Source organism: Gloeophyllum trabeum (assembly GCF_000344685.1).
Source record: "Gloeophyllum trabeum ATCC 11539 unplaced genomic scaffold GLOTRscaffold_00003, whole genome shotgun sequence".
Taxonomy (NCBI): Eukaryota; Fungi; Basidiomycota; class Agaricomycetes; order Gloeophyllales; family Gloeophyllaceae; genus Gloeophyllum; species Gloeophyllum trabeum.
The window spans coordinates 3,053,834-3,080,930 of record NW_006920412.1 but is presented as its reverse complement, the minus strand read 5'-3'; the positions used below and the strand labels follow the sequence as shown (position 1 = coordinate 3,080,930).

The following is a 27,097-nucleotide window of genomic DNA, read 5'->3' as shown; positions in this document are numbered from 1 at the left end:
GGCAGTTTTACGAAAGGAGGCTTGTGCTTCAACCTGCAAGTACCAATCCAGGACACGAATTTAAACGCGATACTGCTGCTTCAAGGATAGATTCGAAGGAAGGCGAAAACTAGTGCTTCAACTCGAAACTCTCGGTACCTGTGCTAAGTACACGGAGGTCTCAAGCTCAAGAGGGTCGCGTCCAGAAAACAAATGGCTGCAGCAACATCAAGCCTCCCCGTCCTCCTCCCGCAAACCAGCTTCCTGTCCAACCCCCCGCCAGACGCGTGGCAGCCGAAGCGGTACCTCTCCGCTCCGCAGCCCCCGCCCGCCGAGGACGCGCGGTACGTCGACCCCGAGCTGGCTGCGCGGCAGGGTGTGGACGGGAAGGCGTTGAAGAAGATCCGCCCGCGGCGGACGGTGGATTATGGTGGGGGTATGGGGCGCTGGGCGTTGGTACGTGCTCAGCTCCAGTGAGAATGGGTACAGGATGGGTTGACTGATAAAGGTGGTGCTTAGATGCGGAAGCTGAGGCCGAACCCGACGTATGTGCCGCAGGTGAGGCCGGCGCTGCCGTATATCATCGACGTTCGTGTGTCTGTCCTCTCTGCCGCACAATTGAGTCTGAGTAACTGGTGTTGTAGTTATTGCCGCCGAAGGCGTATCCTGACAATGCCTCGACGTCCCTATGTACAAAGTTCGTGCACACGTCCACGAATAAGATCCGGTGCCCGGTGAACGTCGTCGTGGTGCGTCCCCCACCCCCTCCCCACCCATTCTCTCGCATCCGTTTACCATCGTCTCCTAGTGGACGCCCGAGGCGCGGCGCGTGCTCACCGGCTCGACGTCGGGCGAGTTCACGCTCTGGAACGGGCTCACGTTCAACTTCGAGACGATCCTGCAGGCGCACGACAGCGCGGTGCGCGCGATGACGTTCACGCACGCGGGCGCGTTCCTCGCGAGCACGGACCAGAGCGGCGTGATCAAGTACTTCCAGCCGAACATGAACAACCTCGCCGCGTGGCAGGGGCACCGCGAGGCGATTCGGGGCCTGAGTTTTAGTCCGGATGATAGACGGTTCGCGACTGCGAGCGATGATTCGACGATTAGGATTTGGGCGTTTGAGGAGAGTCGGGAGGAGAGGGTGTTGACGGGTGAGTGTGGGTTTTAACTGAGTGGAGGAGGAGATTGAGGAGTGTGGTAGGACATGGGTGGGATGTGAGGTGCGTGGAGTGGCATCCGACGAAGGGGCTGCTTGTCTCTGGGAGCAAGGACAACCAGATCAAGTTCTGGGATCCACGGACGGGGACCGCGCTGGCTACCCTGTGAGCACGTTCTGCGTGCACTCCCGTTCATCACAGCTAAACACCCTACGCGACAGGCACCAACACAAAAACACGATCCAGGCACTCGCGTGGTCTCCGAACGGCAACCTCGTCGCGAGCGCGTCGCGCGACCAGACCGTGCGCGTGTTCGACATCCGCGCGATGAAAGAGTTCAAAGTGCTCAAGGGGCACAAAAAGGAAGTCTGCTGTACGTCCCTTCCTCCGCCGCTCCTGCCTTCCCTCGCACCTCACCTCCCCCTCCCCTCCCCTGCCCCGCAGCGGTAACCTGGCACCCGATCCACCCGATCCTGGTCACCGGCGGCTCGGAGGGCGCGATCCTGCACTGGGACCTCACGACACCCACGCCGACGATCCCGGCGGCCTCGCCCCAGGCGCGCGCGGCGCTCCCGCAGGCGCACGACAGCAACGTGTGGGCGCTCGCGTTCCACCCGCTGGGCCACCTGCTCGTGAGCGCGTCGAACGACCACACGACGCGCTTCTGGGCGCGCGAGCGGCCGGGCGAGCAGCGCGCGGCGGAGCCGCTGGACGACGAGGAGGAGGCGGGGGAGGAGGCGGCGGTGCCAGGGTTCGGGTTTGGGTTTGGGGGCTGGGGCAAGGAGGAGGAGGGGCCGCCGCCTGGGTTTGCGGGGAGGCCGGGGGGTGCGGAGCAGAGTGATGATTATGTTCCGGGCTTTGGGTTTGTGGGGGAGGCAGGAGGCGGCGGGGTGCAGGGAAGGCAGGGCGGGCCGTTGCCGTCGCAGGAGGATGTGTTCGGGACGACCGGAGGGGAGGAGTGGGATGGGGGTGGTCGTGGGGGTGGCGGGAGAGGGGGAGGGGGGAGGCAGGGAAGTCGGTGGGGGCCGAGGAGAGGTGGAAGGTATTGACGGAGTGGACATTACTTTGGTGTCGGACGTATGAATTATTACATCGAGAAGCTCTTCGTCGGGTCCACGAAGCACACTACACAACATTACATCGATACGGAAGCGGCGTGATTGTACTTGCTTCGCGTTTTGAAAGAGAAGGTGAGTGTCGATTGTCATGCCCGTCCCCGGAGCTTACTCTATCCAACTATGTCTCAGAGAGAGGGCGAGCTGACATACATGGGTTATTCCGTTGGTTCCATTTATTCTCCGTGCTGGCACTGTAGACTGCAATACTAGTCACGACTACCGCCTCTGCTCCTTGAACACTGAATTGTTACCAAGTATAGCGAGCGCTCAACAGTCACGACAACTTATTTTGAAGATGAAGTTCTTCTCATAACCATGGTCACGAGTTCCTCTGTCCGGAGGGCTTCGATTCCCAGGTAAGTGTAGTACCAGTGTTCCTTGGACCCCATTAACTCACGGATCGATGTGTAGATGTGACAATGATGTTGAGAAAACCGAATGAGTATGTCCCCGGCTGACGTCTGGTCCGGCGCTATGTCTGTTCCACGAGCTGACGTTCGTTTGACAGAACTCTGCGCAAAGCGCGCCGTCTTATAGTTACCCCAGTGCGGTGCCTTCATCGTCATATGCGCTGGGCCGCCCAACTGAGAGAAACTGTGTTTTCCGCCCGTGGGATACATATTTTGGAGCCAGCGATAGTCCTGAGATCCACGGTTTGATTATACATCGGTGGCCGGCGGTCTTAGTGTCAACGCACATGCCAGCGTTCTGACCTGACTCAGATCTTCCATGAAACGAGGCCGATGCAGTGTCGTCCGGGAAGCCACTGAGGTGGAAGCTTGGCTTGTTCTTCCAGTTGCGTGCTGCACATGGGTGGGCAACCGCATGATAATCGCGCTTTCGGCGGGGGAGAGGCGGATGCGAGGTAGGTAGGTCTGACTTTGGCGCCATCTTCCAGGAATCCACTGCTGCATTTTGGGGTACTAAGCGATTTTCGGAGGCCCTTTAGACTCAAGTCCAGACTTTTCTGCGCTTGTTCATCTTCCTGTCCCTGAATAAGTGAGTACGCGGAGCTTACAGCCCAACGCCCGGGATGGGCGTTTTGCGAATTGATCGATCAGCATGAGATCTAGGATTTCGTATACCACCTGTAAGTCTCAGTTACACCGTCTTGCCTTTCCAGCAGATTCTGAGAGGGCCGTAGTTGTGACAGAAAGCCGTATCGGGTCGCTGGACGCTCTGAATGTCAGACCTGGCAACGTACCGCCGGGAATCGACCCATGCGATTGTGTTGGATGTGTGGTGTGTGCAGAAACTACTGATCCTGGGGGAAACTGGGCGTCTGATCGCTCTTGCTCTGCCCGAGCGAGGGGCGGTTTTCAACTGTTCCAGGGTGTTGGCTTGGGATGCCGCTCTGGAACGACGGGTCCAGGAAGGGGAAACATAGCTTTGGATGAGTGCATCTCAGGCTGGTCGCAAAAAGCCATGCGTCTGCTGAATCCTGATCACGGGCTCCTCCCTTTGCTTTCTCCACAGGACAGCCGAGTTATCAGTCATCACTCACTCACTCACTCACACATACACACGAATCCTCTTCGATGGCTTGGGCGCCTCTGACGAGCGCCCATTCGATCGACGGAGAGGGATGTCGTTCGGGAGCACGATCGTGCTGCCAGGCGCGGTCAATGGTCATGAGGACTACGGCCAGCTTCGTACACCCTGACTCAGAGGCCCAGGTGAGCGCGATGTGCGATAGCAAACATAGTCTGCCGTTTCGGAGTGGCGCTTCTGTGCCGAAGCGACGAGGTCGCCTGGAGCAAGGACGGTATAAAAGGCGAGCTGTACGCGGAGGAAGAGCCAGCGCGCAGCCTTCCTGTGCGCACCCACTTGTCGAACAGTCTTGCGAGCACCCCCGTCTGAGGTAGGTGCACGACTTTCGTCGTGGCTTCGTGCGCCGGTGTTCTGACGCGGCTGCCAGCATCATGTCTGAATCGAAGGTACAGTCAGGCGGCGATGCTGACTTGGAGTCGGACGCTGCGCTGACGAGCTTGGAACAGGAGGATGCGGACATTATAGGTCCACCGAAGACGGTGAAGTTGGACGGCGCTGGATCGTCCGACGACGGCAAGTCCTTCACCGCCAAACTTGGGCGCCACACCTTCAAAGGCAGCGCTCTCGCGCAGTTCCTCCCAGCACCCACCGAAGCGAAGGCGCAACTCACGTGTTCGACCGAAAACCAGCTTCAGGGTGTGAAGCGCTTTAAAGTCGTTTCGGAGGCGCCTGGCGTTGGCAAAGTCATCTTCGATGACAAGCGGCAGCTACTGGTAAAGCCCGTGACTATTACGATTATTCTTGGCATGGGGGCCGGCGTCGTGGGCGGCAACACTGAGGGAGAGGGCGCTTGGTACCCTAGCCCTGGAGTCACGGTGCGCAGTGCTTTTGCTTGGTCCTATTTCCGACGACGTACGTCCTTATGCCCTACGCAGATCCCGCAGTGAGATTCAGCATGCCGTTGCAAGGGGGTGTATTTGGGACGACTAGGAGAGGGGTGGGGGAGCCGCTGGGGACCAAGGAAGAGTAGGTATCAACGGGATGGGTGTAGTAGTTCTGGTCTATGTAGTATGTTGTCCTGGTTGTCGCTCACGTTGTTCTCTGTTGGACTCTGCACGGGGAGCCGGGCCGGTTCTCCGCTGCGAGCTCTGGGCTTGTATTCTTGTATGTGCTCTTGCGTTCACACGATGTCGCCACCTCGCGCATGTATTCAGGATTCCTGGATGCCAGGACTCGGAGCACCGCTCACGCCCGACCGCTATGGCCCACCCGACTAACGTGCTGGACCACATCGTGCACCTCACCCCGTCGGGGAGTGTCGCGCAGGCTGCGGAGCAGTGGCAGAAGCTCGGATTCACGTACGCGTCGATCGTACTATATGACTGGGTGCGCTGACGCTTCCGCTGTAGGGTCGTACCGGGCGGGACGCACGCGGACGGGTTGACCGCCAACGCGCTCGTAGTAACTACACTCGTGCCTACATCTGCTACCTTCGGCCTCTCTAACCCAGCGTGCTGCAGGTCCTGCGAGACGGCGCGTACGTCGAGCTGGTCTCCTTCGCCCGCGCGCCGTGCTCGCACCCCTGGGGGAGCAAGCGCCCCGGGTGGATCGACTACGCGTTCCTCGGGTCGTCTGCTCGGTCGGTCGCGCAGATCGTGAATGCGCGCGCGCGGGAGGAGGGGAGCGGGGTGGTGTATGAGGGGGAGGTGCGCGGGGGGAGGGAGCGCCCGGATGGAAGGGCGGTGGAGTGGGTTATTACTGCGCCGAGGGGTGCGGGGAGGAGGGGCGTGTGGCCGTTTTTCTGTGGGGATGTCACGCCGAGGGGGTGGAGGGTGCGTATACGGGTTTGTTTGTGGGAGGGTGGGGGCGGGGGCTTATGATTGGGTGTGTAGGTCCCGCTGGAGCCGGAGGGGAATGCCGTGCACGAGAATGGGGCGGTGGGCGTTGCGCACGTGCGCGTCCTCGCGGAAGAGGCGGGGATACCCGCGCTGACGAGGGAGTACACGACTGTCGTCGGGTCGCCGCCCGTGTCCTCCCAGCCAGGCGCGGACGTTTCGTGGACGCTCGCAAGCACCGCCGCCGCTCACTCGATCCCGGACCCGGTGCTCGTCGTGAGTGCGCCCAGGGACGCGCAGGAGGAGGGGTACCTGAGGGAGCGCGGGGCGGGGCTGTACGAGGTGGCGTTTTGGGTTGTGGAGGGCGAGGGCGGGAAGGGGGACGGGGAGAGCGAGGAGACGCCGTATGGGCGGGTGGTGTGGAGGGTGGTGAAGGAGGCGTGATCCGCTGTGATTGACATTATCGTATGCATGTATTTAGGTACAGCGCTGATGGTGATATCTCGCTCTATCCATTAAGCAATCGGTCCCGAGCACATTAATGGAAGCAGATCTGCGTATGATCTACGCACGATCATCCTCGCCGACGCCAAGCGAACACGTCCCTTATTAATTTATCCTTCTGGAACGCTACACCTGCCTCGTTCCACGCCAGAGTCCACGGGAGCCCATCGTGGAATCACGGCATTGCAGTCCAAGCCATCTGATAATAACATGCCATGGGATATAAGCCGGTGCCCACCCGCTCCCCCTGCTGGCTCTGTGCTTCTGAACGATGGGCAACCTCCTCAGCGCGAGTACGAGCCCGTACGAGACGGATCCGGGGACGCTGGACGGGGCGACGTTCGATTATATCGTGATCGGCGGAGGTGGAGGCTGTGCAGATGATCTATGTCGAATCTGGGTGCTGATTGGATTGCTACTGCAGGCACGGCGGGGTGCGTGGTCGCGAGCAGGCTGTCGGAGGACCCGCGCGTGCGCGTCTTGCTCGTCGAGGCGGGCGGAAGGTGAGTCCGTCGAGCGAGCGAGCGAGCGCGAGAGGCGCAGCTAAGCGGCGGCGCAGACACGACACCGAGCTGTTCACGAAGATCCCGATAGCGTTTGCGAAGCTGTTCAAGTAAGTTCCCTTCGGCCCACCTGATTCCGACTTTATCGTTGTATGCACGCAGGACCAAAGCGGACTGGGCGTACCACACCGTGTACGCCGCCCGTTCCCCGTTACGATTATTTCTCCCGCTGACCTGAAGCACAAGCCCCCAGCCGCACCTGCGCTCGCGCGCGCTCTTCTGGCCGCGCGCGAAGATCCTCGGCGGGTGCTCCTCCATGAACGCCATGATGTACCAGCACTGCTCCCCCTCCGACTTTGACCGCTGGCCGCGCGGGTGGCGCTACCAAGACTTCTCCCCGTGCGTCCTCCGTAACCTCAGACTCCGTGTGCGTCATCATGACGGCGCTTGCATGCGGGCAGGTACTTCCGCAAGGCGGAGCGGTTCACGCCGCACGTCCTCTACCCCGAGGTGAGGCTCGACGAGCGCGGGGATAAGGGATTATGGCAGACGTCGTATAGCTACCTCGCGCCCGTGTGCGGGGCGTTCATCGAGGCCGCGAAGCAGGTCGGGTTGGCGTACAATCCGTGCGTCGGTCTCCCTTTTGATAGTGAAAGGAGGAGAGAGAAGTGATGGGCAGGGATATCAACACGCCGCGGGGGAGCCTCGGGGTGACAAAGTTCGTCACGTCGATTGACGCGCAGGGAAGGCGCAGCTCGAGCGCGACCGCGTATTTGTCCGATGAGGTGCTCGCGCGGGAGAACCTCACCGTTCTCATCAACACGACCGTAAGCCGCTCTTCCATCCGCCATGCCCTGAACTTGACTCGCGCGCGCACAGACGACCCGCGTACTCTTTTCGTCAGACGCAGAGTCGGGCGAGGAACCGAGGGCGGTGGGCGTCGAGGTAGCCAGGGACGCTGGCTCCCCGCGGTTCCGGATGGTGGCCCGCAGAGAGGTGATTCTCTCCGCGGGCACGACCAACACCCCGCACCTGCTCAACCTCTCCGGCATCGGCGCGCGCGACGAGCTCGCGCCGCTCGGGATCGAGGTCGTCAAGCACCTCCCCGCGGTCGGGAAGAACCTGACGGATGTAAGGGCAGCTGTCTTCAGAATGGGGGCGTAGATACCTGACGTTGGGCGCAGCATCTTGTCACGGGCGCGATTACGTTCCGCGCAAGGAAGGGCGTGAGCTTGGATTATCTCTCGCACCCCGTGAAGTCGCTCCCCGCGCTCGCGCGGTGGTTCCTCACCGGTACGGGGCCGGCTACGTCGAACGTGCGTCCTCGTCGTCCCCTTCCGCGTGACGGTTGCGTTGACGAAACGTAGGTCGGCGAGGTCGCCGCGTTCTTCCGCGCGGACGACCGCGCGCTGCACGCATCGGACGAGGAGCTCATCGACAACACCTCCGGCCCCCGCGCGCCCGACGTCGAGCTGATGTCCGGCCCGCTCGCGTTCCTGCAGCACGGGTTCCGCAGCGCGCCGCCCGGGGCGGAGTGCTACACCATCGTGAGTGCCCCGCGTCCTTGCCCCCCTCCCCCGCTGGCGCTAGGTTGAGTTCCGCACGCGGGCGCACAGCTCCCCGCGCTCCTCAGGCCGCTGTCGAGCGGGCGGGTGCGCCTGGCGGGCGCGGCGCCGTTCGCCGCGCCCGCGATCGACCCGGGCTACCTGGCGCACCCGAACGATATCAAGGTCCTCGCGCGCGGCGTGCGGCTCGCGCTGCGCATCGCGCGCGCGCCGGCTTTGCAGGCGTTCCTCGACCTCCGGCCCGCCGCTGCGCACGCCGGCCTCGACAGAACCGACCTGTTTTACCCGGGGGACGCGGACCCGGAGAGGATTAGCGATGCGGAGATCGAGGAGTGGATCAGGGGGAACGCGGAGACGCTGTATCATTGCGTGGGGACGGCGCGCATGGGCGAGGGGGAGGAGGGGAGCGTGGTGGATGCGGCGCTGCGGGTGCATGGTGTGCAGGGCTTGAGGGTGGTGGATGCATCGGTGTTTCCCGAGCCGACGTCGGGGCATCCGGTATGTCGTGCTTTTTTTAGAATTTAGTTATCGGAATCTCTATGGTGGCTGACGTTTGTAGGCTGCGACGGTTGTGGCGGTGGCGGAAAAGGCGGCGGAGATGATTAGGGACGAGTGGAGATTCAGATGTTCAGAAGACTCGTAACGACGGTGAGGGCTGTTGTAGGGTAGTGAAGGGAGCTGTGGTGGTATATTTGCCAGGCGATCCATCTTTTATTCGAGTACTTTTCACGATTTCTTCATTGCGGAAGACGCGGCGAATGCCACAAATTCTGACATATGCCAAATTCGGACTGGTTGTTCCTTATGAGGTATGTAGGTGATTGCGCGACATGTGATTCGCTCGCGTCGCAGCCAACTGTCGCGCCTTGCTCTGTACTTGCGCTCGATATATATCCTCTGCTTGTGTCGGGTTCTTTTGCTCTCGCCGCGCGGACGCACGAAATTACTAACCTATAATGTCCCTTTGAGCAACTTTGCTCGACACACGATGGTTCATTGGAAATCCTGTCTACCGACATCCCTTCTGCTCCTCGCCCTCGCCTTCCCTGCCCCTTCTCACTCAATATGGCCCTTCCCACCGAAACGATACACCGGAAATGCACTGCTGGAGGCTGGGAAGATGGGCGTGGATGTCGACGGGAGGGTGATTGCGTTCGGGGACTTTAATGGGGATCAGTTGTACGTACCGCTATATACTGTGGTATATACACCCTCGAGGACGGACGGTGATTGACATTGCGGGATTTTTGCGAAGCCTCGATATACTCGCCCTCGGTTCGGACCAGCGGACGCTGTCCGTGTACCTCTGGAACCACGGTAAGCGAGATGGTATGAAGATCACACGCATGACCTCAGGATTCGTTGGACCAACAGAGGACTACGTCTTTCGCCGCTCGGCGACCTTCACGCATCCTCAGAGAGTGCAGAACGTCGTGCCGGGAGATTACACGCAGAATGGGCGGCTCGACCTGCTGGTCATGAGCCACGGCCAGGGCAGCCGGCTGGACATGTCTGTGTACATGTCGTCTATAGAAGGGGGATTTGGTAAGCCTTCAGTCTACTTTGTGTCGATGATGTGATTCTACTCCGAAGCGGGTTTCTGGGCAGACACCGCCAGCCCGATAGCCCTCCCCCCGTCCACCCTCCAGCAGCCCGTCCCGATCGATGCAAACGGGGACATGAAGATCGACCTGTTCGGCGTCGCGTCGGGGGGCAACGGCGCTTTCAAGGTGTGGCGGAACGTGTGGAACGCGTCGGATCCGCGGAGCAGCATGTTTGACGTGTACGTGCCCCTCTGTCTGAGGAGTCCTGTGTGCGCTGTGTCTGAACGCGACTCGCATCAGTGTAGATCCGCAGTTCGACGGCACACAGTGCCGGCTGGCCAACCCGCATAGCAATGCGGTCGTGGATCTGAACGGAGACTGCCTAGCAGGTCAGTGCCATCTGCATCCGGGGTATATTGACAGAAGCAGTGTAACCGAATTACAGATCTTTTTTTGGTTTGCGACGACGCCAAGTCGGGCGATAAGTACTACCAGATATGGGTGAATAACAAAGACGCTGGCTTTGCGTTGGAACGACTTGGCCGTCTGCCCTCAGGGGTGCAAGCCATCTCCTTCGCTGACATTGGTACGTAACCCAGCTCACGCCTGGCACCCTTCGGCCATTTCAGAGGTACTCACTTTGGAGAACTACAGACCGCGACGGGACTATAGACATGATCTTCCCCACCTGCTCCTACGTCTCGAGCATCACGGGTGTAGGGACGGACTGCTACATCAACATTGCATATAACAAGCAGCTCCCCCTATGTGCTTCTACTACAGACTCTGGTATCAAAAACGGACGTAGGGTGTGTCGGCCCCCGGAAGAGCTGTGCACGCCCGACGTAGATTTTATGTATGACCTTGACGAGAGGAGCGGTAACGACGTCAGTCTTGCATTCGCTTCCCCGGGGAACACGGATTAAAGTCCGATCCTACAGGCCTTTGTCCGTTTCCCCGTCTCCGCCCTCTTTCCCTCCGCGTCACTCCTCGTCCTAGACAAGACCTCCACACCCGCCCTCCCCCTCCCCCTCAGACTCGCCGACACAGATCAAGACGGCTTCCCGGATGTCCTCGCCGTCGTCGTCCCCCCGCCCGCCGGGCCGGCTGCTGCGCCGGACCGCACACCGAAGTTGGTGCTGAGCATGCCGTGTGCGAAGGGCGTGGCTGGGTGCGACAAGGACGGGAAGGGACGGCGCGGGTTCAAGGTCGTGAGGAAGGGCGCGGAGACGCTGGATAGTGTCAAGGACGCGAGGGGCGTCGCTGTTTTGGATGTTGATGAGGATGTGAGTACCCGAAGTTGCGTGCTGGGGGAAATGCAGATGTGGGACTGACGCGCTTCGGTTCGTAGGGCACGCTGGATATTATGGTCCAGAGGACTGGCGAACAGGGGCAGGGGAATGTTTTCTTCGTGCAGAATAACTTTTACTACGACGCATTCTTTCTGAAGGCGATCGGTGCGTCGCTATCTAGACGACAGACCCCGGGCAGCGGCTCATTTGCCGAGTTTTAGTCTTGAACGGCGCTTGCAACAGCGGCTGGTGCACGACCCCGAATGGCACCGCACGCTACCATGTGCGTCTCTCGTACGACGGGTCAAGCCTTCACTGACATTGGTTCCAGCCGTTTGGTGTAAGCTATTCCGGCGCTACTTACAAGTATACCGTACTCGACACGTCCGGACGTCGGTCTGCCGCACAAGGTCGGTCTCTTCATCTTTCTCTCGATCTGACCTTGATTTGAAGAGCTTGCGCAGTTGGCCAGCTCCCGCAAACGTCTTATCAAGCTCTAATGACGCCGTACTCGTACTTCGGTCTCGGGCGCACGAATAATTATATCGAGAACCTTTTCGTCGGTTCGACCAAGCACACCGCGCAACATTACATTAACATGGAAGGCGTCATCCCGAATTCCAAGGTGGTGATCATCCCGCCACCGGAAGGGCAAGATGTATGGAAGAGGGAGTTATACTTGAGACCCGGCGAATGGATACCTTGGGTTACTGTGACGGTTGTTGTGGCCACTATCATCCTCGGCGTGATCGTACTTGCTTTGCATTTGAACGAGAAAGTGAGTATCGATCACTACGCCCGTCCGCCGGAGCTTACTCTCTCCTACTATCTCAGAGGGAGGACGAGCTGGAGCGGAGGAGAGCGTCGCATCATATCAATTTCGACGCCCTATGAAATCGGCATATATAGGTTATTCCGCTGGTCCCCGCGACCTGTAGTCCTTGCTGACATAGGTACAGGACGCAGTAATGCTGCAGGAGCTCTATGTCGATATCATATATTGAAGTTATGGTTCGAGGCCAGACAGGGAACTCCATTGGTATGGAAGAGTCATCCATGTTTGTTCAAGGGGTGCGCCGTATCTGATTAAGCTTCCATTCCACGGTCTTCGAACTTGTTCTTGAGTGCCACTTGTACGAGCAGTCCCAGTAATATGCACCAATCATGCATTGACACAAACGTGCTCTCGTATTGTGTTTCTTTGATCAGTCTCAGCGGGTGGTGCAGCTCCGACATCCGGTCACCACTCGAGTTATGACCACTGCCTCTGCTCTTTGAACACTGACACCTGATCGCAGCAAGATAGAGGCACCTCAACTTCTTGTTCTTGGGGCACCTGCCAATGAAGATCACCTAATGCGGCAGGAGGGTACCCCGCAGCCGCCCCTCCACTTTCGAGGCGTCTGTTGGTGGGAAACTCGGCGCTAACGATCTCGAACGAGTAATTGTCATGTTTTCAAGCAGTCGTCTATCCGTACATGTTTACTTTATGAGTGTTTGGTATTGGAACAGCCTGTAAAGCGGGATTTTGAGGTGCGTCTATCGTTCTGCAACGAGCTGGAATTATTACCGAAGTACGCTGAGCGCTGAGCAGTCACACCAAGTCAAAGATAAAGTTCATCTCATAACGATTGCCATTGCCTAGTCGGGCCGGATCAGGGGGGAGGGCTTCAGCACTCCATTGTCTTCCGGGCCGACGTGTACATGATTCAAGGAGCTTGGGAATACCAGGATGTGACTTAAGGGTGTCCCCAGCCGATGCCGGGTCCAGGTCCGGCGCTCCGTCTCTTCCACCAGCAGAACTATTCAACTAAGTATCGCTGACGTTTAATTAATAGAACTCGGCTCCGTCATATGCGCTGGCGCCGCTTAACTCAGAGACACTGTGTTTTCGCCCGTGAGATACACATTTCAAAGCCAGCGATAGTGGTGAGACCCAAGTGATTATCCAGTGGTAGCCCACAAAAGCATGTCCTCAGGGTGTGACTCTCCAGCACGGCGATCTTGGTGTTCCAGCCTCCTGGAGAAAGAGCCCAATTCAGTGTCGTTCGGAAGGCCACACAGGCGCTGTTCGCTCGGTTGGCTCACTAGTTGCTGTGCAACAGGGCGGTTCCTGCGGACGACGAATAGCACGTTCAGCGGGATAAATCTGAATGCAGGGTAGGAATGACTTTAGCGCCATCTTCCAAGGATCCACTGCTGCATTTTAGGGTACTAGGCGGTCTTTCAGAGGCCACATGCTCATGTCTGGAAAATGATCCTTCCAGACTTGTGCTGGTTTATCTTTCTATCCCTGTATAACTGAGCATGCGGAGGTTACAAACATCCGTCATGGGCGTCTGCTAGTTGATTGATCGGCATGACAATTGGGTTTCCATGTGCACCCCAGTACGCATGTGAGTCTCGATTACACCGTCTTGCTTTCGAGCGGATTTCGCGAGGGCCATACTTAATGATTTCGCGTGGCAGATAATCCGGATCCGTCGCAGGACACTCTGGATGTCCCCCGCTACCAACCGACTGAGACAATGATATTCATATTATAAGGTATGGTGTCTACCAATGGTTTTGTCATCAACCTGCGGGGAACCTGGCGTCTGACTACTCTCGCTCTTCCCGAGCCATCGGCGGTTCTCATCCATACCACCGCTTTGGTTTGTCATGTTGTACCGCCCGAACTCTAGAACGACTGTACAAGGTGCTTCCTTCTGTCAGAACCTATCTCACTCATCCGTCTGCTGACTATCACGGTACCCCTTCAATGCCTCCATGAGACAAACCGAGTTGCCGCCAATGGCACGAATACCTTATGAAGCTTCTGACAGGTCTTCTAACGATCAACGGAGATGCCAGTCGGTAGCATGCTCTCGCCATGAATGTGTCTGGCGTGGTCTGAGGATCAGAGGTCAACTCAATAGACCCTGACTCAAAGTCCTGGCTCCGCACTCAGTGCGATAGCAAACATAGACAGCTGTTTCATATTGTCACGTTTGGGCCAAAGTTACGATTCACCTATGTGAGCCAATTTTCTTACCCTCAAGTCAGGCTGGTATAAAAAGGACGGCTGGGCCAGAGAGCGAACGCTCGGAGCACAGTGTTCCTGCAATCGATCCCCCATAAAACCAGTCTGCCAGCAACCGCATTCGAGGTATGCTCACAGCTTTTATCATCGATTCATGTATCAATTTACTGAAGTGGTGTGCCAGCGCGATGTCCAACTTGGAAGCTCACCGTGTCAAATTCGCAGCTGCCCTGAAGAGCCTGGAGAGTGAGGGTGTGAACATCTGTCGCCACGAGAAGACAGAGTGGGGCAAAGCATCGTCCGCAGATGGCCAATCCTTCACGATCGTCTTCCCCGACATCAATAAGAAATTCGAGGGCAGCGCAGATGTCAAGATCACATCTCCTACTTTCAAACCTGTGACCGCGCAAGTCAGCTACACCAAGGAGAGCGAGCTTACGGGCTACAGGAGGTTCAAAGTTCATGGTGTCAACACGTGCATCGTAATCGTTCTCGACAACGGGGTCGTCATTGTGATTGATGACAATTCGAGCATTGAGACCAACACTCAGGGAAGCGGCAATTGGTCCACTGCTGAGTAATGATTAAAGGTACGCAGTTTTAGTCCAGTCTTCAGTTCTGCTAAGGTCTGATGCGCATGCCGCACAAAGATCTGACTCTTGTTGTATTGTCATAAGATCATGGGCCGCGGATATAACATGTGGTAGCAAATAAGGGAAGCATACATGGAATGCAGACGTAGTTCTTAGCCTCGCGAAAGAAATGGAGCCTGATGTATATGAATGTAACTTCTTGGTATATCGTGCCTGCGACGAGGGACAGATGGCGAAGACGTGAGTAGAAAGGTCGGAATCGCGTAGAGAACCTCAACAGCAAGCTTGAGGTAGGTTCTCGGGCGCGTGATTTCCTCCTGGGCAATAGTTGCTGGTTTTAAAGTGCGCGACCCCCGCCTCTCATGTACATGCCTTGTCGCTGTGCCTCGAGAGCTGCGCGGACTCGAGCCTAAGCCGTTCCGACTAGACATGACTGCGCTATAGGCAAGATTGAACATATCTTACTGCCATCTGTGTCTCAGCCATCTGTGTCTCAGGCCTCGCAAATGAGAGCTCCCTCCATGGTGGCGGCCCACTGTTATTTCCTAGGAGTTCCGCGCGGGGCAAGGGAACTTCGGTTACGGCATTGCCTCTGCATTCGGATTAGGATCATGATACGGCTGGCGTCGAACTATGACATAGATCACAGATGACACGACTGGGATCTCGTCTTACGTGCAACTCCCCCCATGCCGTGTAAGCTCGAATACGGGATGTCATTGTTCAGAAGATCCGATCATATTACTGGCACTGGAGCTACACATCGTCATATACCCGCTGCAGGAGAACCTGAAACATCCTGGATCGTATCAGAAGCCTTCTCAGCGATGCAATGACTGTGGCTGTCTGCAGGGAGGGAAGGTCACGAATAGTGCCCTGTGAATACTCACCTGGAGGAATGGTTCTATAGTAAACACGTACCGGATGTCCGGAAAGTGGCTCAGGGAACAGGGATGCATCGACTACTCTCAATCCATCAATGCCATGCACTTTTAGCTCGGGGTGAACCATGCTTCCCTCTTCGTCCACATAGTCGCCTATCCGAGCGGTGCCCATTGGATAGTATAGGATCTCGACATGGCCTCGCGTCCACGCTTGGATATCCTCGTCTCTAATCATGCTGCCAGTGTTGAGCTCGAACTGTTAGAAAGCTCCTGGACAGTATACGTGGCAAAGGCGGTGGAGCATCCCCGAAACCTGCAGGTAAATCGTCTTCAGGTTATCTTGTACTGACCTGAGCCGCGCTGCAGACTGCAGCTGTCGCGCAGTCGACGGTACCGTGTATGGAAAGGCTGAAGCCCGACTCTGTCTGAGCATGAGGATAACAACGATCCCGAAGTTGCAGCAACTTCGTTCTCAGCTGCGGGTCGCAAGTGGGTCGCAACGTGCAACTCTGTAGGTTCAGACTTTTGAGCTCAGGCTGCAAACAGTGGGATTCAATCACTGATTCGAGGAACAATCTAGGAGGAGACCCTGGATCAACCTAATCATCGCGACAGGATCACGCACAAATGCTCAAGAGTCCACGGTGCGGACAAGGTGCCACATTCACATCGTCGCCGTCTGGCGTCTGCTCAGGCTGCCCAAACTCAGCCCTGTCTGATCCCCCTTGGTCTGCCCGTACTTAACTAAAAAGCACTCTGGCCAGTTCGTTCTTCCACAGGGTGTGCCGATGATTGCCGGCGGCGAAGGCACGGGCCGATGAACTGAGGAAACAAGCTGTGGCGCGATCTATCAATCGGCAACTGTGGAATTACAGCCGTTTGCAGTTCGATGGGCCCATTTCTTGAAAATCATTTACAGTCAGACCATGTCGGAGAGGGTAATTTAAGTCCCCGAGGCCCCAATATCAGACCATTTGGACTTCTTTTAATTCCTGGGACGTCCCTGGCACCATGTCCGACACACTCTGATCGGACTATATGTGACTTTCTGAAGTGATGGCCTACAGCCATTTGCAGATCGATAGGCCACCACTTTAAGAAGTCGCATATCGTCGGAGTGCGTCGGAGATGGTGCCAGGGACGTCGGAGGAGTGAAAAGAAGTCTCGATGGTCAGACTTTGACACCTCGGGGACTTGATTTCCCCTCTCCGACATGGTCCGACTGTAAATAATTATTCAATAAGTGGGCCCATCGAACTGCAAATGGCTGTAATGATCTGCAAACAGTTGGTCTTACTTCGCCTCCCGATCGACATAGCCACAACCTGCCATAACGGGAAATGGCGTCATGTGACCCCGGAGTCGCCGTGACAGCGCCGCAGACGGAATGTCACGCTGAGTCTCACTGCCATACATTCCGCGCGTACATTAAGGGTATCTGCAACCATGTATGTAGTGCAACGATGCAGCCCCTCCGCTGTCTTTGGGTTTAGCATCTGCTGCGCGGCGTCAGGCCGAGCAACTCGCACAGGCGCTGGAGCAGAACTCCCCTCAGGTCGTTCAAGGCCCGATGGAGCTCGAATTCTTCGCGTACGTGCCAGACGTACAGCCCCGGCAGAGCAGGTATGACGGCCCGTTCGGGCTCGCAAACGGCACCCTGCACACACCCAAATTAATAGTAAGGTCAGAGTGTCGATTTAGTCCCCGTGAAGGGTCCTGATAGGTCATCGTTGTATATAGTCAGACGCACGACCCCGTCACGGCGTATAAGAACGCGCTCAGCAGTCTTAAACGGCTTGGCGACAACGCGCGGCTCGTCCAGCAGGCAGATGGTTACGGGCACACCTCCCTCTCTCAGGTGTCGTTCTGCGTCTGGGAGCAAGTTTAGGCATATCTGCTGGGCGCGGTACCGGAGAGCAGCCACACGGTTTGCCAGGTCGACCAGCAGCCGTCCATGCCGTTTGTGGTGAATACTACGGGGTCGGCGGAGCTGGATAGTCTGAGGGAAGCTGTGGCGGCTGTATGTTTGGCAGCACAGAGCTCGTTATGATGGACTATAACGGGCAAGAAGACTGACGATTCAAGCTTCGCAGCGTTCTCATGCCCATACCATGTGCTCAATGCCAATGTCAGTATCTTACTGCCATGTCTGCGGTACAACGCACCGCGCGGGTTGCGATGAGCCATTGGAAGAAATGGCCGGAAGCATCCCCTGAGAGTCCTTATTTGCTCAGCTGTAGACCTGTGCCGTATCCAACGTGAAAGCCTCGCTAGGAACGGTGGGCCGACGGTAAAGGAACCGGTGAGCCTCTATAGACTATCATCAAGTGGAACGACTTTGTCAGAGACGACCCTGCCATTATTCACTGTACCAGGATCGGGCACGCATGCCCGGTCTATAATGACGTTTCAAGCATGATCTAACAGTTGGCTGTCCTGCCGTGCAACTGCGGTATCCTCTGAGGACCTCCACGGCCTTCGAAGGCTGTGAACGAGATCTCCCTCAGGGGATATGCATTCTCGTAGCCCATGTGGGGCTGTGCGATCTACTGCGAGCTATGCACAGGCCTATGTGTGGAACACACTGTCATAAAGCGATGCCTAAGGGAGAGAGCAATAATTTATCGACGTCGTACTATGCACGCCCTGGTGAATTACCTCAGTACATCTTTCCTTTCGCTTATCCTACTCCAGCTGGTTCCTTATAGGAGTGCCTCACATCACAATCTGAACACCCGAGCCGGTAACAGCACTAGCGGCATCCAGTGGGGCTCATGCGGGGAAGGCTACGATAGCTTCCAGTGCGCCAACATCTCGGTGCCTCTTGACCACAACAACGTTACAGATACACGGACGATCAACATATTCATAGCCCGGCTTCCGGCGTCGAATACCACGCATTGGCGAGTATTATTAGCGCTTTAGCCACAGAGTGTCCTAATTTTGGTCCTTAGTGTCGGTAGCCTCTTCGTAAATCCTGGGGGACCAGGTGAATGTTTTTGCAGAGATGATGAGATCCCTTCGCTAACATGCTCTGTTGTCCTAGGTGGATCTGGCTCCCAGATTGCCCTTTTATTCGGTCAAAATGTGTCGACCGTTCTGAAAGGTACTTGTTCTCTATTGGTCTCTTGAGCACAAGATCGAGCATCCTCCATTAGGCCAATATGATATCATCGGGTTTGACCCTCGCGGGGTGAAGTTTTCCGAACGTTACATCTCGTGTTTCGACAGCTTGTTAGATGAGGAGATATGGCTCCGCACGGTCCGCCGCCCAAGCCTGAACTTACCGTCCAATGTGACGGCGGACGTCATCGATGATCTTACCAAGGAATTAACTTCGCTTGCAGCTAATGTGTCTCCAGTTTCCGCTCAATGCTATGAGAGAGTCGGAGATTTCATTCCTTTCGTCGGTCAGTGAGCTCGCACTGCACAGAATTGAAACGTGGAGTCTCCTGTTGTAGGTACCGAAGCCGTTGTCCGTGACATCGACTTAGACGATTGGCTCATCAATTGTATACTTCCTGCATTATGTTGATATCCTGTCGTTTTCAGTCTGGGGCTGGTCTTATGCTTCCGCGATCGGACAGTACATGATCCAGATCCTTCCCCCGGATCCTATCGGCCGCATCGTCCTCGATGGATCATCAACCCCAAGCAGCGGTCAAACGAAGCCACGCCGCTTTTGCGTACGTAGCAGTACAAAAACTCGCCGTCGAGGGACACTACTACCAATTCTGACTCACTCATGCCAGTTACTCCCGAAGTTGGCGCAATCCTCCTGTACTTCGCCGACACTTGTGTGGGAGCTGGCCCCGCCTGCGTGCTCTCCAACTTCTCTTCTACTGAAATTATCGCACACCTCAACGGCACGCTGGACCAGCTCTACGCGTCCCGCGTACATGGACGCGGGCGTCCTTCGCATCCTGCTCTGCAATGGTTTGCACGGCATGGCCGACTGGCCGACGCTCGCGGGTGCCCTGGCGCAGGCGTTCGCGGGGAACTACACGTCAATGCTGCAGTCTGTCTTGCCGCCGATCGACCCGGAGGACGGGGCGCTCCCTGACGACTCGTTCTTCGCAGAGATTATCATTACCGTGAGTGCATCTCGCAGCGCGTGCGATGCCAATACGGTTGTAAATGATTGATGTGAATTATACAGTCACTGCGTTTGCTGCAAGTTATGTGTACGGGGTAGATAGGTAGGATAGCCATTATATCATACCTGTCATGCATACCATCCGTGTTATCACCTGCGTCGGCCAGAGAGAGCTCTACGTCTTGTTATGTAACCGTGCGATATCCAAAATAGTCAAACTAATCTACCTATCCACCTCGCGGATACTTGCTCAAGCGTGCAACTTAGCTCAGTGTCGAATATCTGCTCAATACTGCTCTGAACAGGCTGTCTATCCTGTTTATCCTCTTGTGAAATAAGTATGTACATCAGTTATAGGTGCTCGCGGCCTTGGGGAGCTGCGATAGCTCTAAGTCCAACAAGATGTATCGCCCTAACCGATTCCGTTCGCCACGTCCGTTACCGAAGAGACCATTACGACTGCCGCCGCCGCCTCCTGACCCTGGTCCCGGTGATCTATGGCTACAGGTACTAGGAGTTGCTACCGATGGCAGCGGGGCTTGTTCACGTCGCGTTGAGAAGCCGCGCTGCGAGGTTTACTGCGAGCTGTTCATGTCGCGAATACCGGTACGTCTCTCTTTTGCTGCCTCTGTCATGGCGAACTCTGACGCGATGGCTAGGATCCCGAGCCCATCAAGTGCTTTGTTGATATGGACACTTACCACCTCCATCTCGCGGTTTCCATCCCGATCGACTCCGGCCTTCCTCATGCACTGCGAGCAAGTCCTGTCGTGATAGTCGAGAAGTGGATCGGCTGGAATGGTGCAGATTATGCGCCGAAATGGACGAGCTGGGAGCCCGGTCAAGCTACGACGTTCATGGACTCAAGATCCGACGTTGCGGAAATCTTCGTGATGCTTGCGGAGTTCGACGAGAACACGGAGGTCGTAAGTCCTTGTAGCATCATCTGCATTTTCCATTGATTAACTTGACTCAAAAGCCCGGCCGCCGAGATGAGATGCTAGCGTGGGCGAGAAGGATTTCGGTGCACCGATTCTGTCTGCTTTCACGCACTTCACTACTGACAATGGTGACTTTAGGTCGGAACTCGCGCAGCATACAGACTTGATCCACCTGATACCCCCGAGCGGAAGGTATTTGCAAGTCACTCCCCTTTGCTGCTGCGCCCCCATAAACCCTACAAGTTGTGTACACTAAAGCTCGAGGATGAAGAGCCGTTAGAGCCGTTGGGCCGCCTCATGACTTAGTTACTTGTCCGATTAGCTATTTATGATGTATCCCTTCTTATACATTGAATGTTGGTTCTGCAAGTTCGTATGGTCTTCATTTCCTTCAAATGAGATTGAATTTATATATATGACCATGGAATAGGCAGTTTATCTACCATGTCGGACTTTGAAATTTGATTCATCCATATTCAGGCAGTCGACAACGCACGTCCTCAACCAAGATGTTGTATTCCAGCCCGTCGAGCTCGTAGGTGTACGTCCTATGGTGAGTACTACTTCTAAGGTCTCCAGGTATGAATCTCATCCGTGCACGTCATCCGTCATACGGTTAACATTGCCAATACTCAGTACTGGGCAACAATAACACTCAATCCGGTATGTTCGGGTCGGTCGACGGCGAGCGTGTATGTCAAATATTAACCTCGCGAGCAGGAAAATGTTTGAATATGATTGTTGTAGCTTATGGCTCGACCTTTTTAATCGAGACACATTCTATAGTAAATCTATCACTTGTTCTGTTCTTCCCGCTCCGTGGGTACCGGCAAAGGTCCCAACTCCTTTTTGATCCAGGCGAGATACTCAGGATCAATCTCTGTATCAGAGATGACAAGGCTAGAAATCGGCAGCTCCACGTTCTCGCGTGCACCTGTGTATCGCTCACCGGTGGCCTCGTTCCACTTTTCTGCCCATTCGGTGCTAATGCACCACTCAAAGGGGGCACGGGCACCTGACGGAGGTGGACCACGATAAGCATTGATGTCGGCTCCCAGGACGCGAGGAACCCTTGTACGTCCATTCCGATTATACTTCTTTCCAGATGTTGCTTGCTTGGCTATCAGGTGCTGCTCTTGCACAACAGCGAGCTGTCGGAAGGAGCCCACGATGCGGTTATACTTGACCTCATTGATCAGTAAATCGACCGTTCAGACAATTAAGTGCACTCACCTGGTCAGATCGCCACTCGCGGCGTCGTATCTCCCAGGCATTCGCTCCCCCGCCCTTCTGGAGCCGATATTGTTTCGCTTCCTCGGGACTGAGGAACTCGCCTTGGTCGCTGCACTCGTCACTGGCACAGTCGCTAAGAAGCACGAGTTCAACACCCTCGGAGGCCGCATCACCGTGTTTCTCCTTGAACTGAGGTATGAGCCCACGGTAGATTGTCATTCTCTGCAGGAAGGTGCGCAGAAAATGAGGTGTCAGTGTGCCGTATTACTGACATATTCACATACAGAATGCCTGCGGCTTCGCAGCCTCATATTGTTGTTGCGCATGTTTCGCCTGGCGCGAGCCTCTTCGTTTTCTTGGGCCGTATATACCTTGCGCAGACTGTTGAAATAGTTACAGACGTGCCTGGTAATGTCCTTTTTGGTTGTGTTTGGAGGGAAGCTCGGAGTGTCCTAGTTTGGTAAGTGAATATGCTATGCAAAGATCGTGTCAGACGCTTACCTTTTCATGGTCCTCAATCCGTGACACTTCCTTGATGTACTCGTAGTTGCGACCAGACTTCGGGGACATCTCCCAAATTGGATTGTACAAGCGCGCACCTCCTGTGTCCAGCCTTGGAGGTGAACCAAGGGGCAAAGGGTCGGGCAAGACGAAGTTGCGCTCCCCATTAGGGACACCCAGCAGGAGCAAGCAATAATAATGGACAAGTTCCTGTGGCTAGACAGTGAGTGTACAGTTTTATGAAATACGAGAAGGTGGGCTAACGATCAGCTTTCGGTTCTGAGCCCTGGGCCCATTGGGCTTGCTAGGGCGTTCATTCTGGTCCTGCTCGACCCTCTGCCACACCGTAGTGATTCGGTGAAGATCACTGTGGCTTTTGATCCCGAAAGCATCCATGAAAGCTTGTGCGTCCAATGGTGTTGCTGCCTGGTTGTCTGGAGAAGCTGATGGCCTGGTCAAAGCTTGAGCAGGGGCATTCCCAACTGAAGATGGGGTCAGGACGATATTGGGAGACTGTTGGGGCCCGGTGGGGACCAGAGGTATCTGGGAATCGTGGTGAGGCACCATGGGTGCGAACTGTTGAAGCGCGGGCAAGTAGGGTGGGCCGGAGGCATGGTGCCCAGAACCGTTGCCAGGGAACATATTCTGGTAGCCCAGTGAGTGCTAATCTATGTCTCGAAGAGTTAGGACTTACACTGAAGTCATCCAGCATCGGCATGCTGTTTGGCCACTGGTAAGGTCCTGTATACTGCATTGGTTGTGGTGGGTAGAAGCTATGCGAAGCCGGAGGATTAGCGTTGGTCAGGAATGCACCGGGGTTGTCGCCTTGCGGGGCGGACATGATGGTGAGCGGGTTGAGGATGAGGGAGGCCCCTGACCGTTTTGAAGGCTCATGGCTGGGGTACCGGGTAAGTGATCCGATGTCTTGGACTTGACTGCCGTACCTGACAGTTGCCGACCACTGGCTATAGTTTTTGAGTGAGCTGCACATTTGGTGTTGCCGTAGTCATACCTTTCAAACCTAGCATGAGACACGGTAAGAGAAGGGTATTTCACAGCTTGCTCTTGTTTTGTGGGCTCGTATTACTAGTTACATCTCTTGTATTAACCTTTACCATTGTATCAAAGGTGATTTCTGGTACCCTACGGGATTGACGACTGTGGAGCATCGGGATCGAGTGTGCGGTCGGGCAGGCGGTACAGGTGGCGGGAACACCATTCTGGGTTAGGGGTTACCCTAATTTGGTGATTAGTAGTCCACCGCGCCGACCATATCGAGTTCTGGAATCGGGCGGCAGTCCATTCTATCCAATAGTATATCATCGATGTAGCCAAGCTATCCGATGGTAGATACACGATCTATGAGCTGTCGAGGATAAACAGGATGAGGCGGGTATCCCAACTCTTCCGGGAAACGGATTGGTGGGCTATTACAAGCATGGATAAGTAAGAATAGGGGAACATTTCTTGTGCTATCCAGTAGTCATATAGAAGTCATATCAACGGGTGTGATAGGTATATGTAGGTCGGCCATTCAATGGCCTATTCGCCGGTCATCTAACTTGCAGGAAACGCAGTGAGTGTAACGATGCGGCCCCGCCATTCCCTTCGAGTTTGGCAGGTGATGCGCGGCGTCAGGCGGGGCAAATTGCACAGACGCTGCAGCAGAACTCCCCTCAGGTGGAGGAAGTGCCGTTCGTGCTCGATATGTGCGTGTATGTTCCCGACGTGCAGCCCTGGCAGAGCCGATACAACGGCACGTTCGGGCTCGCCACTGCACAACCCAATATTGCTACTGAGGTCCGCATGTTATTTATCCTCCTCAGGGCCATGAATAGCTGATGAACCTCGTAATATATAGTCAGACATACGACCCCGCCACGCCCTACGTTAATGCGCTGAGCAGCTTGCAGCGGTTGGGCAGCAACGCGCGGCTAATCCAGCAGGCGGAGGGGCACGGGCACACCACCCTCAGCCAGCTGTCGTTTTACACCTTGGAGTTAGTGCAGGCATACCTGCTGGACGGTGTTGTGCCGGCGGACAGCCACACCGACCAGCAGCCGTTTGTGCCGCTTGCGAATCGGAATGGGGGTGGTTCTGGAGACCTTGACAGTCGCTTTATATATGCTCGCGCAGAGCGTGCTACTTTGACGGACAGGAAGGAGATCTCAGGACCATGGCGATATATCTCACTACTGTCTTTCTAACAAGACTGATGAAGAGTTATGGAGGCAGCAGCACGCACAGTGCGCCCTACACAACTCACCTGTATTGGTTGGGTGCTGTAGCTACTGGTAAAGCTCGTATAAACGACCCTTGTCATTAGGCAGCAGAGCTGTAGGGTTTATATACACAGTGGCCCATAGGCTGACTAAGCTACGTGGAATATCCCTAATCCTACTGAGCTCCACCTATGATGTCACTGACCCACATGAGTTCCGTGCCATTGTACAATAATGGAATATACCAGAATATTCCAGAGGGTTCCGGTATGTTCTGGTACGTTGTAGAACCTGGCAGCTAAGTCAGCGCCTAGTTCAACACTCCCCCTCGCTAAGTGCCGCGGATAATCGCACACGCAAGCGTTGGGCTGACTTAGATTACTTGTAGAACCTAAGTCCGAGTTGTGCTCTGAAGCGCAGGAACTTGACATGTCCCAAGTTCTTAGTGAACATGTCGGCAGGGTTATTCTCGCCATTGATGTAGAATACTTCAACTTTCTTCTGCTCGATGACTTCCCTGATATAATGATAGCGAATGTCAATATGTTTAGACCTTCGCTCGGTGACTGGATTAGATGCAAGGAATATAGATCCTTGGTTGTCACCGCAAATAGGGATAGGGCTGAGTCGGTAGCCTAACTCATCGAAGAGTTGTCTAACCCATACACATTGGCGACTACAATCACTGAGCGCCATGTACTCGGCTTCAGTGGAGGATAGCGCAACAGTCTTCTGCGCTCTCGACTGCCAACTGAATATGCCATTGGCTAATTTAAGGAAGTAGCCGGTTTGGGACTTCCTGGTACTGGGATCTGACACCCAGTCCGAATCAGTGCATGCAGTAATACCAAGTCCACTAGCGCCATCAAAAGCTAGTGTGTAATTCCGAGTCCTGATTAGATAGCGGCAGATATACAGCGCTTTATCTAAATGGGCTTGAGATGGATTAGCAGCAAATTGCGCTAACTTGGTCACTGCGTAGCTGATGTCCGGTCGATTTCCAAGCATAATGTAAAGCAAGGAACCGATCACAGTTTGGAACCGGCTACGAAGAGTAGGATTGACCAGACCATTGTTAGGCTCAGGTCGATAGCCTGCAGGGAGAGGAGTTGGCGCAGATTTTGCATTCTGCATGCCACAACGCTGCAGCACTTTATCAAGGTAGGCAATTTGATCGAGATGAATTTCTCGGCCTTGCCTTGTAATGCGCATGCGTAGGAATTCCTTGACATCGCCAAGGTCCCTGCATTCCCACTTCTTCATGAATCATGACTTAACATCTGTCACGAGGGACTTGTCCTTGCCAAAGAACAAGGCGTCATCAGCATAGACGACAATAATAACCATGCGGCCATTCTTCTCTTTGAATAAGAAGATGCCAGCATCGGTAGTTAGACGTTTGCAGCCTAATTTCTCTAGCAACTCAGCAAGTGTGCGCCACCAGGCAAGCCCCGCTTGCTTAAGCCCGTAGAGTGCACGGCACAGTCTACAAACCTTATGCTCCTGGCCTTTTACGGCGAAGCCTTCAGGTTGTTCCATATATATTTCCTCATCCAGTTTGCCATAAAGATAGGCATTGCGCACATCGAGTCCAGATATGTGCCAGTCCTCAAGTGCTGCTAGCGCGAGCATAAGGCGCACTGTCTCGAAGCGCACAACTGGTGAGAATATTTGGTCGAAGTCAATGCCTTCAACCTGCGAGAAGCCTTCAGTGACTAATCTCGCTTTACGACGTCCATCTGTTTTGACATCAAATACCCAGCAACATTTAATGACTTTACGCCCTTTAGGGCGGTCAACCAAGTCGAAGACTCTGTGCCAACGAAGTGCATCCAATTCTTCGTGGCAAGCAGCTCTCCACTCCTTCTGCTTCTCTGGTGGTAAGCGAAGGATATCGCGGTACGTCCATTCTCTGACATTGGACATGTCTGGATCGTCTGCCTCAGGCGAAATAGCTTTCAGAAGCAGCTAATTAATTAATGGTACTCCCCCTTCCCGGCATAGCTGTGCCAGAAGTAACTCATCAGCATCTTGTTCAGACTGCTGGTCAGAGGCTTCAGGAGCGACTAGCTCATGTGAAGCACCCGGGGATTGAGCAGGAGGGTCGCGAGGTGGAGGGGCAGAGCTAGGTCCGGGAACCTGTTGCTTCTGCTTGGACTGGCGAGGTATGTGAGACGTCTTGGATTTTTCGCTGACTAAATCCTTCCACTTCTTATCTGACTCAATCTTGCCATAGGTGTCTACGGGATTCCGTGATTCACCGTAGATATTACCCGGGCGAGTTACTGGTTTCCTTTCTCTCACCGGTCTCCACGGCTCATCTTGTGGCGCAGGATCCCCCGGAGGTGGAGAAAGCGGGTTCTCAGGCTCTCACGCCTCAGGCTGCACAGGTTCGTCATCACAATCCTGGCCTGGCCCCTTTTGGGATTTAGGAGGAGGACGTGAGCTTGGCTCATCGTCGTCAGTGATCCAGTCATTATCAGAATTATCTGGTTGACTGTCAGCTGGTTTAGGTTTACTCTGCAGCCGAGTGCTTGCCCGTCGCTTTGTATTGGGGCATTTAGGGAACATAGTTTCGTCAAACAGCGCAGTAGGCTGAGTGACTATACTATTA

At 55.4% G+C, this 27,097-nt stretch overlaps 9 protein-coding genes across 9 annotated transcripts; 8 read left to right on the top strand and 1 right to left on the bottom strand.

Annotated features, from left to right (window-relative positions):
* Window positions 1-322: 322 nt before the first annotated feature.
* Window positions 323-1,828, top strand: GLOTRDRAFT_57794 (WD40 repeat-like protein; the record flags this gene model as incomplete). Its single annotated transcript, XM_007864959.1, has 7 exons — window positions 323-435; window positions 499-567; window positions 624-728; window positions 788-1,133; window positions 1,184-1,304; window positions 1,361-1,512; window positions 1,584-1,828. Coding segments are annotated over exons 1-7 (1,056 nt in total), but the record flags the coding sequence as incomplete, so codon positions are not given.
* Window positions 1,829-4,956: 3,128 nt separating this feature from the next.
* Window positions 4,957-6,116, top strand: GLOTRDRAFT_73225 (uncharacterized protein). Its single transcript, XM_007865599.1, has 4 exons — window positions 4,957-5,106; window positions 5,158-5,209; window positions 5,269-5,580; window positions 5,641-6,116. Exons 1-4 carry the CDS (start codon window positions 5,009-5,011, stop codon window positions 6,025-6,027), a joined length of 849 nt encoding a protein of 282 aa, XP_007863790.1. The 5' UTR covers window positions 4,957-5,008; the 3' UTR covers window positions 6,028-6,116.
* A 242-nt stretch (window positions 6,117-6,358) lies between these two features.
* On the top strand, window positions 6,359-8,945 carry GLOTRDRAFT_137312 (alcohol oxidase; the record flags this gene model as incomplete). The annotated part of the gene is made up of 12 exons (XM_007865598.1): window positions 6,359-6,452; window positions 6,512-6,590; window positions 6,647-6,700; window positions 6,753-6,782; window positions 6,837-6,989; window positions 7,052-7,216; window positions 7,270-7,417; window positions 7,470-7,721; window positions 7,775-7,906; window positions 7,958-8,137; window positions 8,207-8,653; window positions 8,715-8,945. 12 exons carry the CDS (start codon window positions 6,359-6,361, stop codon window positions 8,796-8,798), a joined length of 1,818 nt encoding a protein of 605 aa, XP_007863789.1. The 3' UTR covers window positions 8,799-8,945.
* Window positions 8,946-9,034: 89 nt separating this feature from the next.
* On the top strand, window positions 9,035-12,151 carry GLOTRDRAFT_73218 (uncharacterized protein). Its single transcript, XM_007865597.1, has 13 exons — window positions 9,035-9,334; window positions 9,411-9,472; window positions 9,530-9,700; window positions 9,764-9,938; window positions 10,000-10,088; window positions 10,145-10,285; window positions 10,354-10,586; window positions 10,641-10,985; window positions 11,051-11,156; window positions 11,213-11,274; window positions 11,323-11,401; window positions 11,456-11,769; window positions 11,826-12,151. Exons 1-13 carry the CDS (start codon window positions 9,144-9,146, stop codon window positions 11,883-11,885), a joined length of 2,028 nt encoding a protein of 675 aa, XP_007863788.1. The 5' UTR covers window positions 9,035-9,143; the 3' UTR covers window positions 11,886-12,151.
* Window positions 12,152-14,201: 2,050 nt separating this feature from the next.
* Window positions 14,202-14,594, top strand: GLOTRDRAFT_127160 (uncharacterized protein; the record flags this gene model as incomplete). The annotated part of the gene is made up of 1 exon (XM_007865596.1): window positions 14,202-14,594. One exon carries the CDS (start codon window positions 14,202-14,204, stop codon window positions 14,592-14,594), a length of 393 nt encoding a protein of 130 aa, XP_007863787.1.
* A 2,236-nt stretch (window positions 14,595-16,830) lies between these two features.
* Window positions 16,831-17,378, top strand: GLOTRDRAFT_127159 (uncharacterized protein; the record flags this gene model as incomplete). The annotated part of the gene is made up of 3 exons (XM_007865595.1): window positions 16,831-16,938; window positions 17,004-17,168; window positions 17,235-17,378. The coding sequence occupies 3 exons, from the start codon at window positions 16,831-16,833 to the stop codon at window positions 17,376-17,378; spliced, it is 417 nt and encodes a 138-aa protein (XP_007863786.1).
* Window positions 17,379-19,389: 2,011 nt separating this feature from the next.
* On the top strand, window positions 19,390-20,833 carry GLOTRDRAFT_137310 (uncharacterized protein; the record flags this gene model as incomplete). The annotated part of the gene is made up of 5 exons (XM_007865594.1): window positions 19,390-19,584; window positions 20,034-20,192; window positions 20,246-20,512; window positions 20,566-20,610; window positions 20,666-20,833. 5 exons carry the CDS (start codon window positions 19,390-19,392, stop codon window positions 20,831-20,833), a joined length of 834 nt encoding a protein of 277 aa, XP_007863785.1.
* Window positions 20,834-21,301: 468 nt separating this feature from the next.
* On the bottom strand, window positions 21,302-23,145 carry GLOTRDRAFT_114996 (uncharacterized protein). Its single transcript, XM_007865593.1, has 6 exons — window positions 22,956-23,145; window positions 22,526-22,906; window positions 22,262-22,471; window positions 22,045-22,212; window positions 21,761-21,982; window positions 21,302-21,708 (listed from the first exon to the last, which is right to left on the bottom strand). Exons 1-6 carry the CDS (start codon window positions 23,100-23,102, stop codon window positions 21,322-21,324), a joined length of 1,515 nt encoding a protein of 504 aa, XP_007863784.1. The 5' UTR covers window positions 23,103-23,145; the 3' UTR covers window positions 21,302-21,321.
* A 704-nt stretch (window positions 23,146-23,849) lies between these two features.
* Window positions 23,850-24,468, top strand: GLOTRDRAFT_127156 (uncharacterized protein; the record flags this gene model as incomplete). Its single annotated transcript, XM_007865592.1, has 3 exons — window positions 23,850-23,882; window positions 23,930-24,061; window positions 24,127-24,468. 3 exons carry the CDS (start codon window positions 23,850-23,852, stop codon window positions 24,466-24,468), a joined length of 507 nt encoding a protein of 168 aa, XP_007863783.1.
* Between the last annotated feature and the right edge of the window lie 2,629 nt (window positions 24,469-27,097).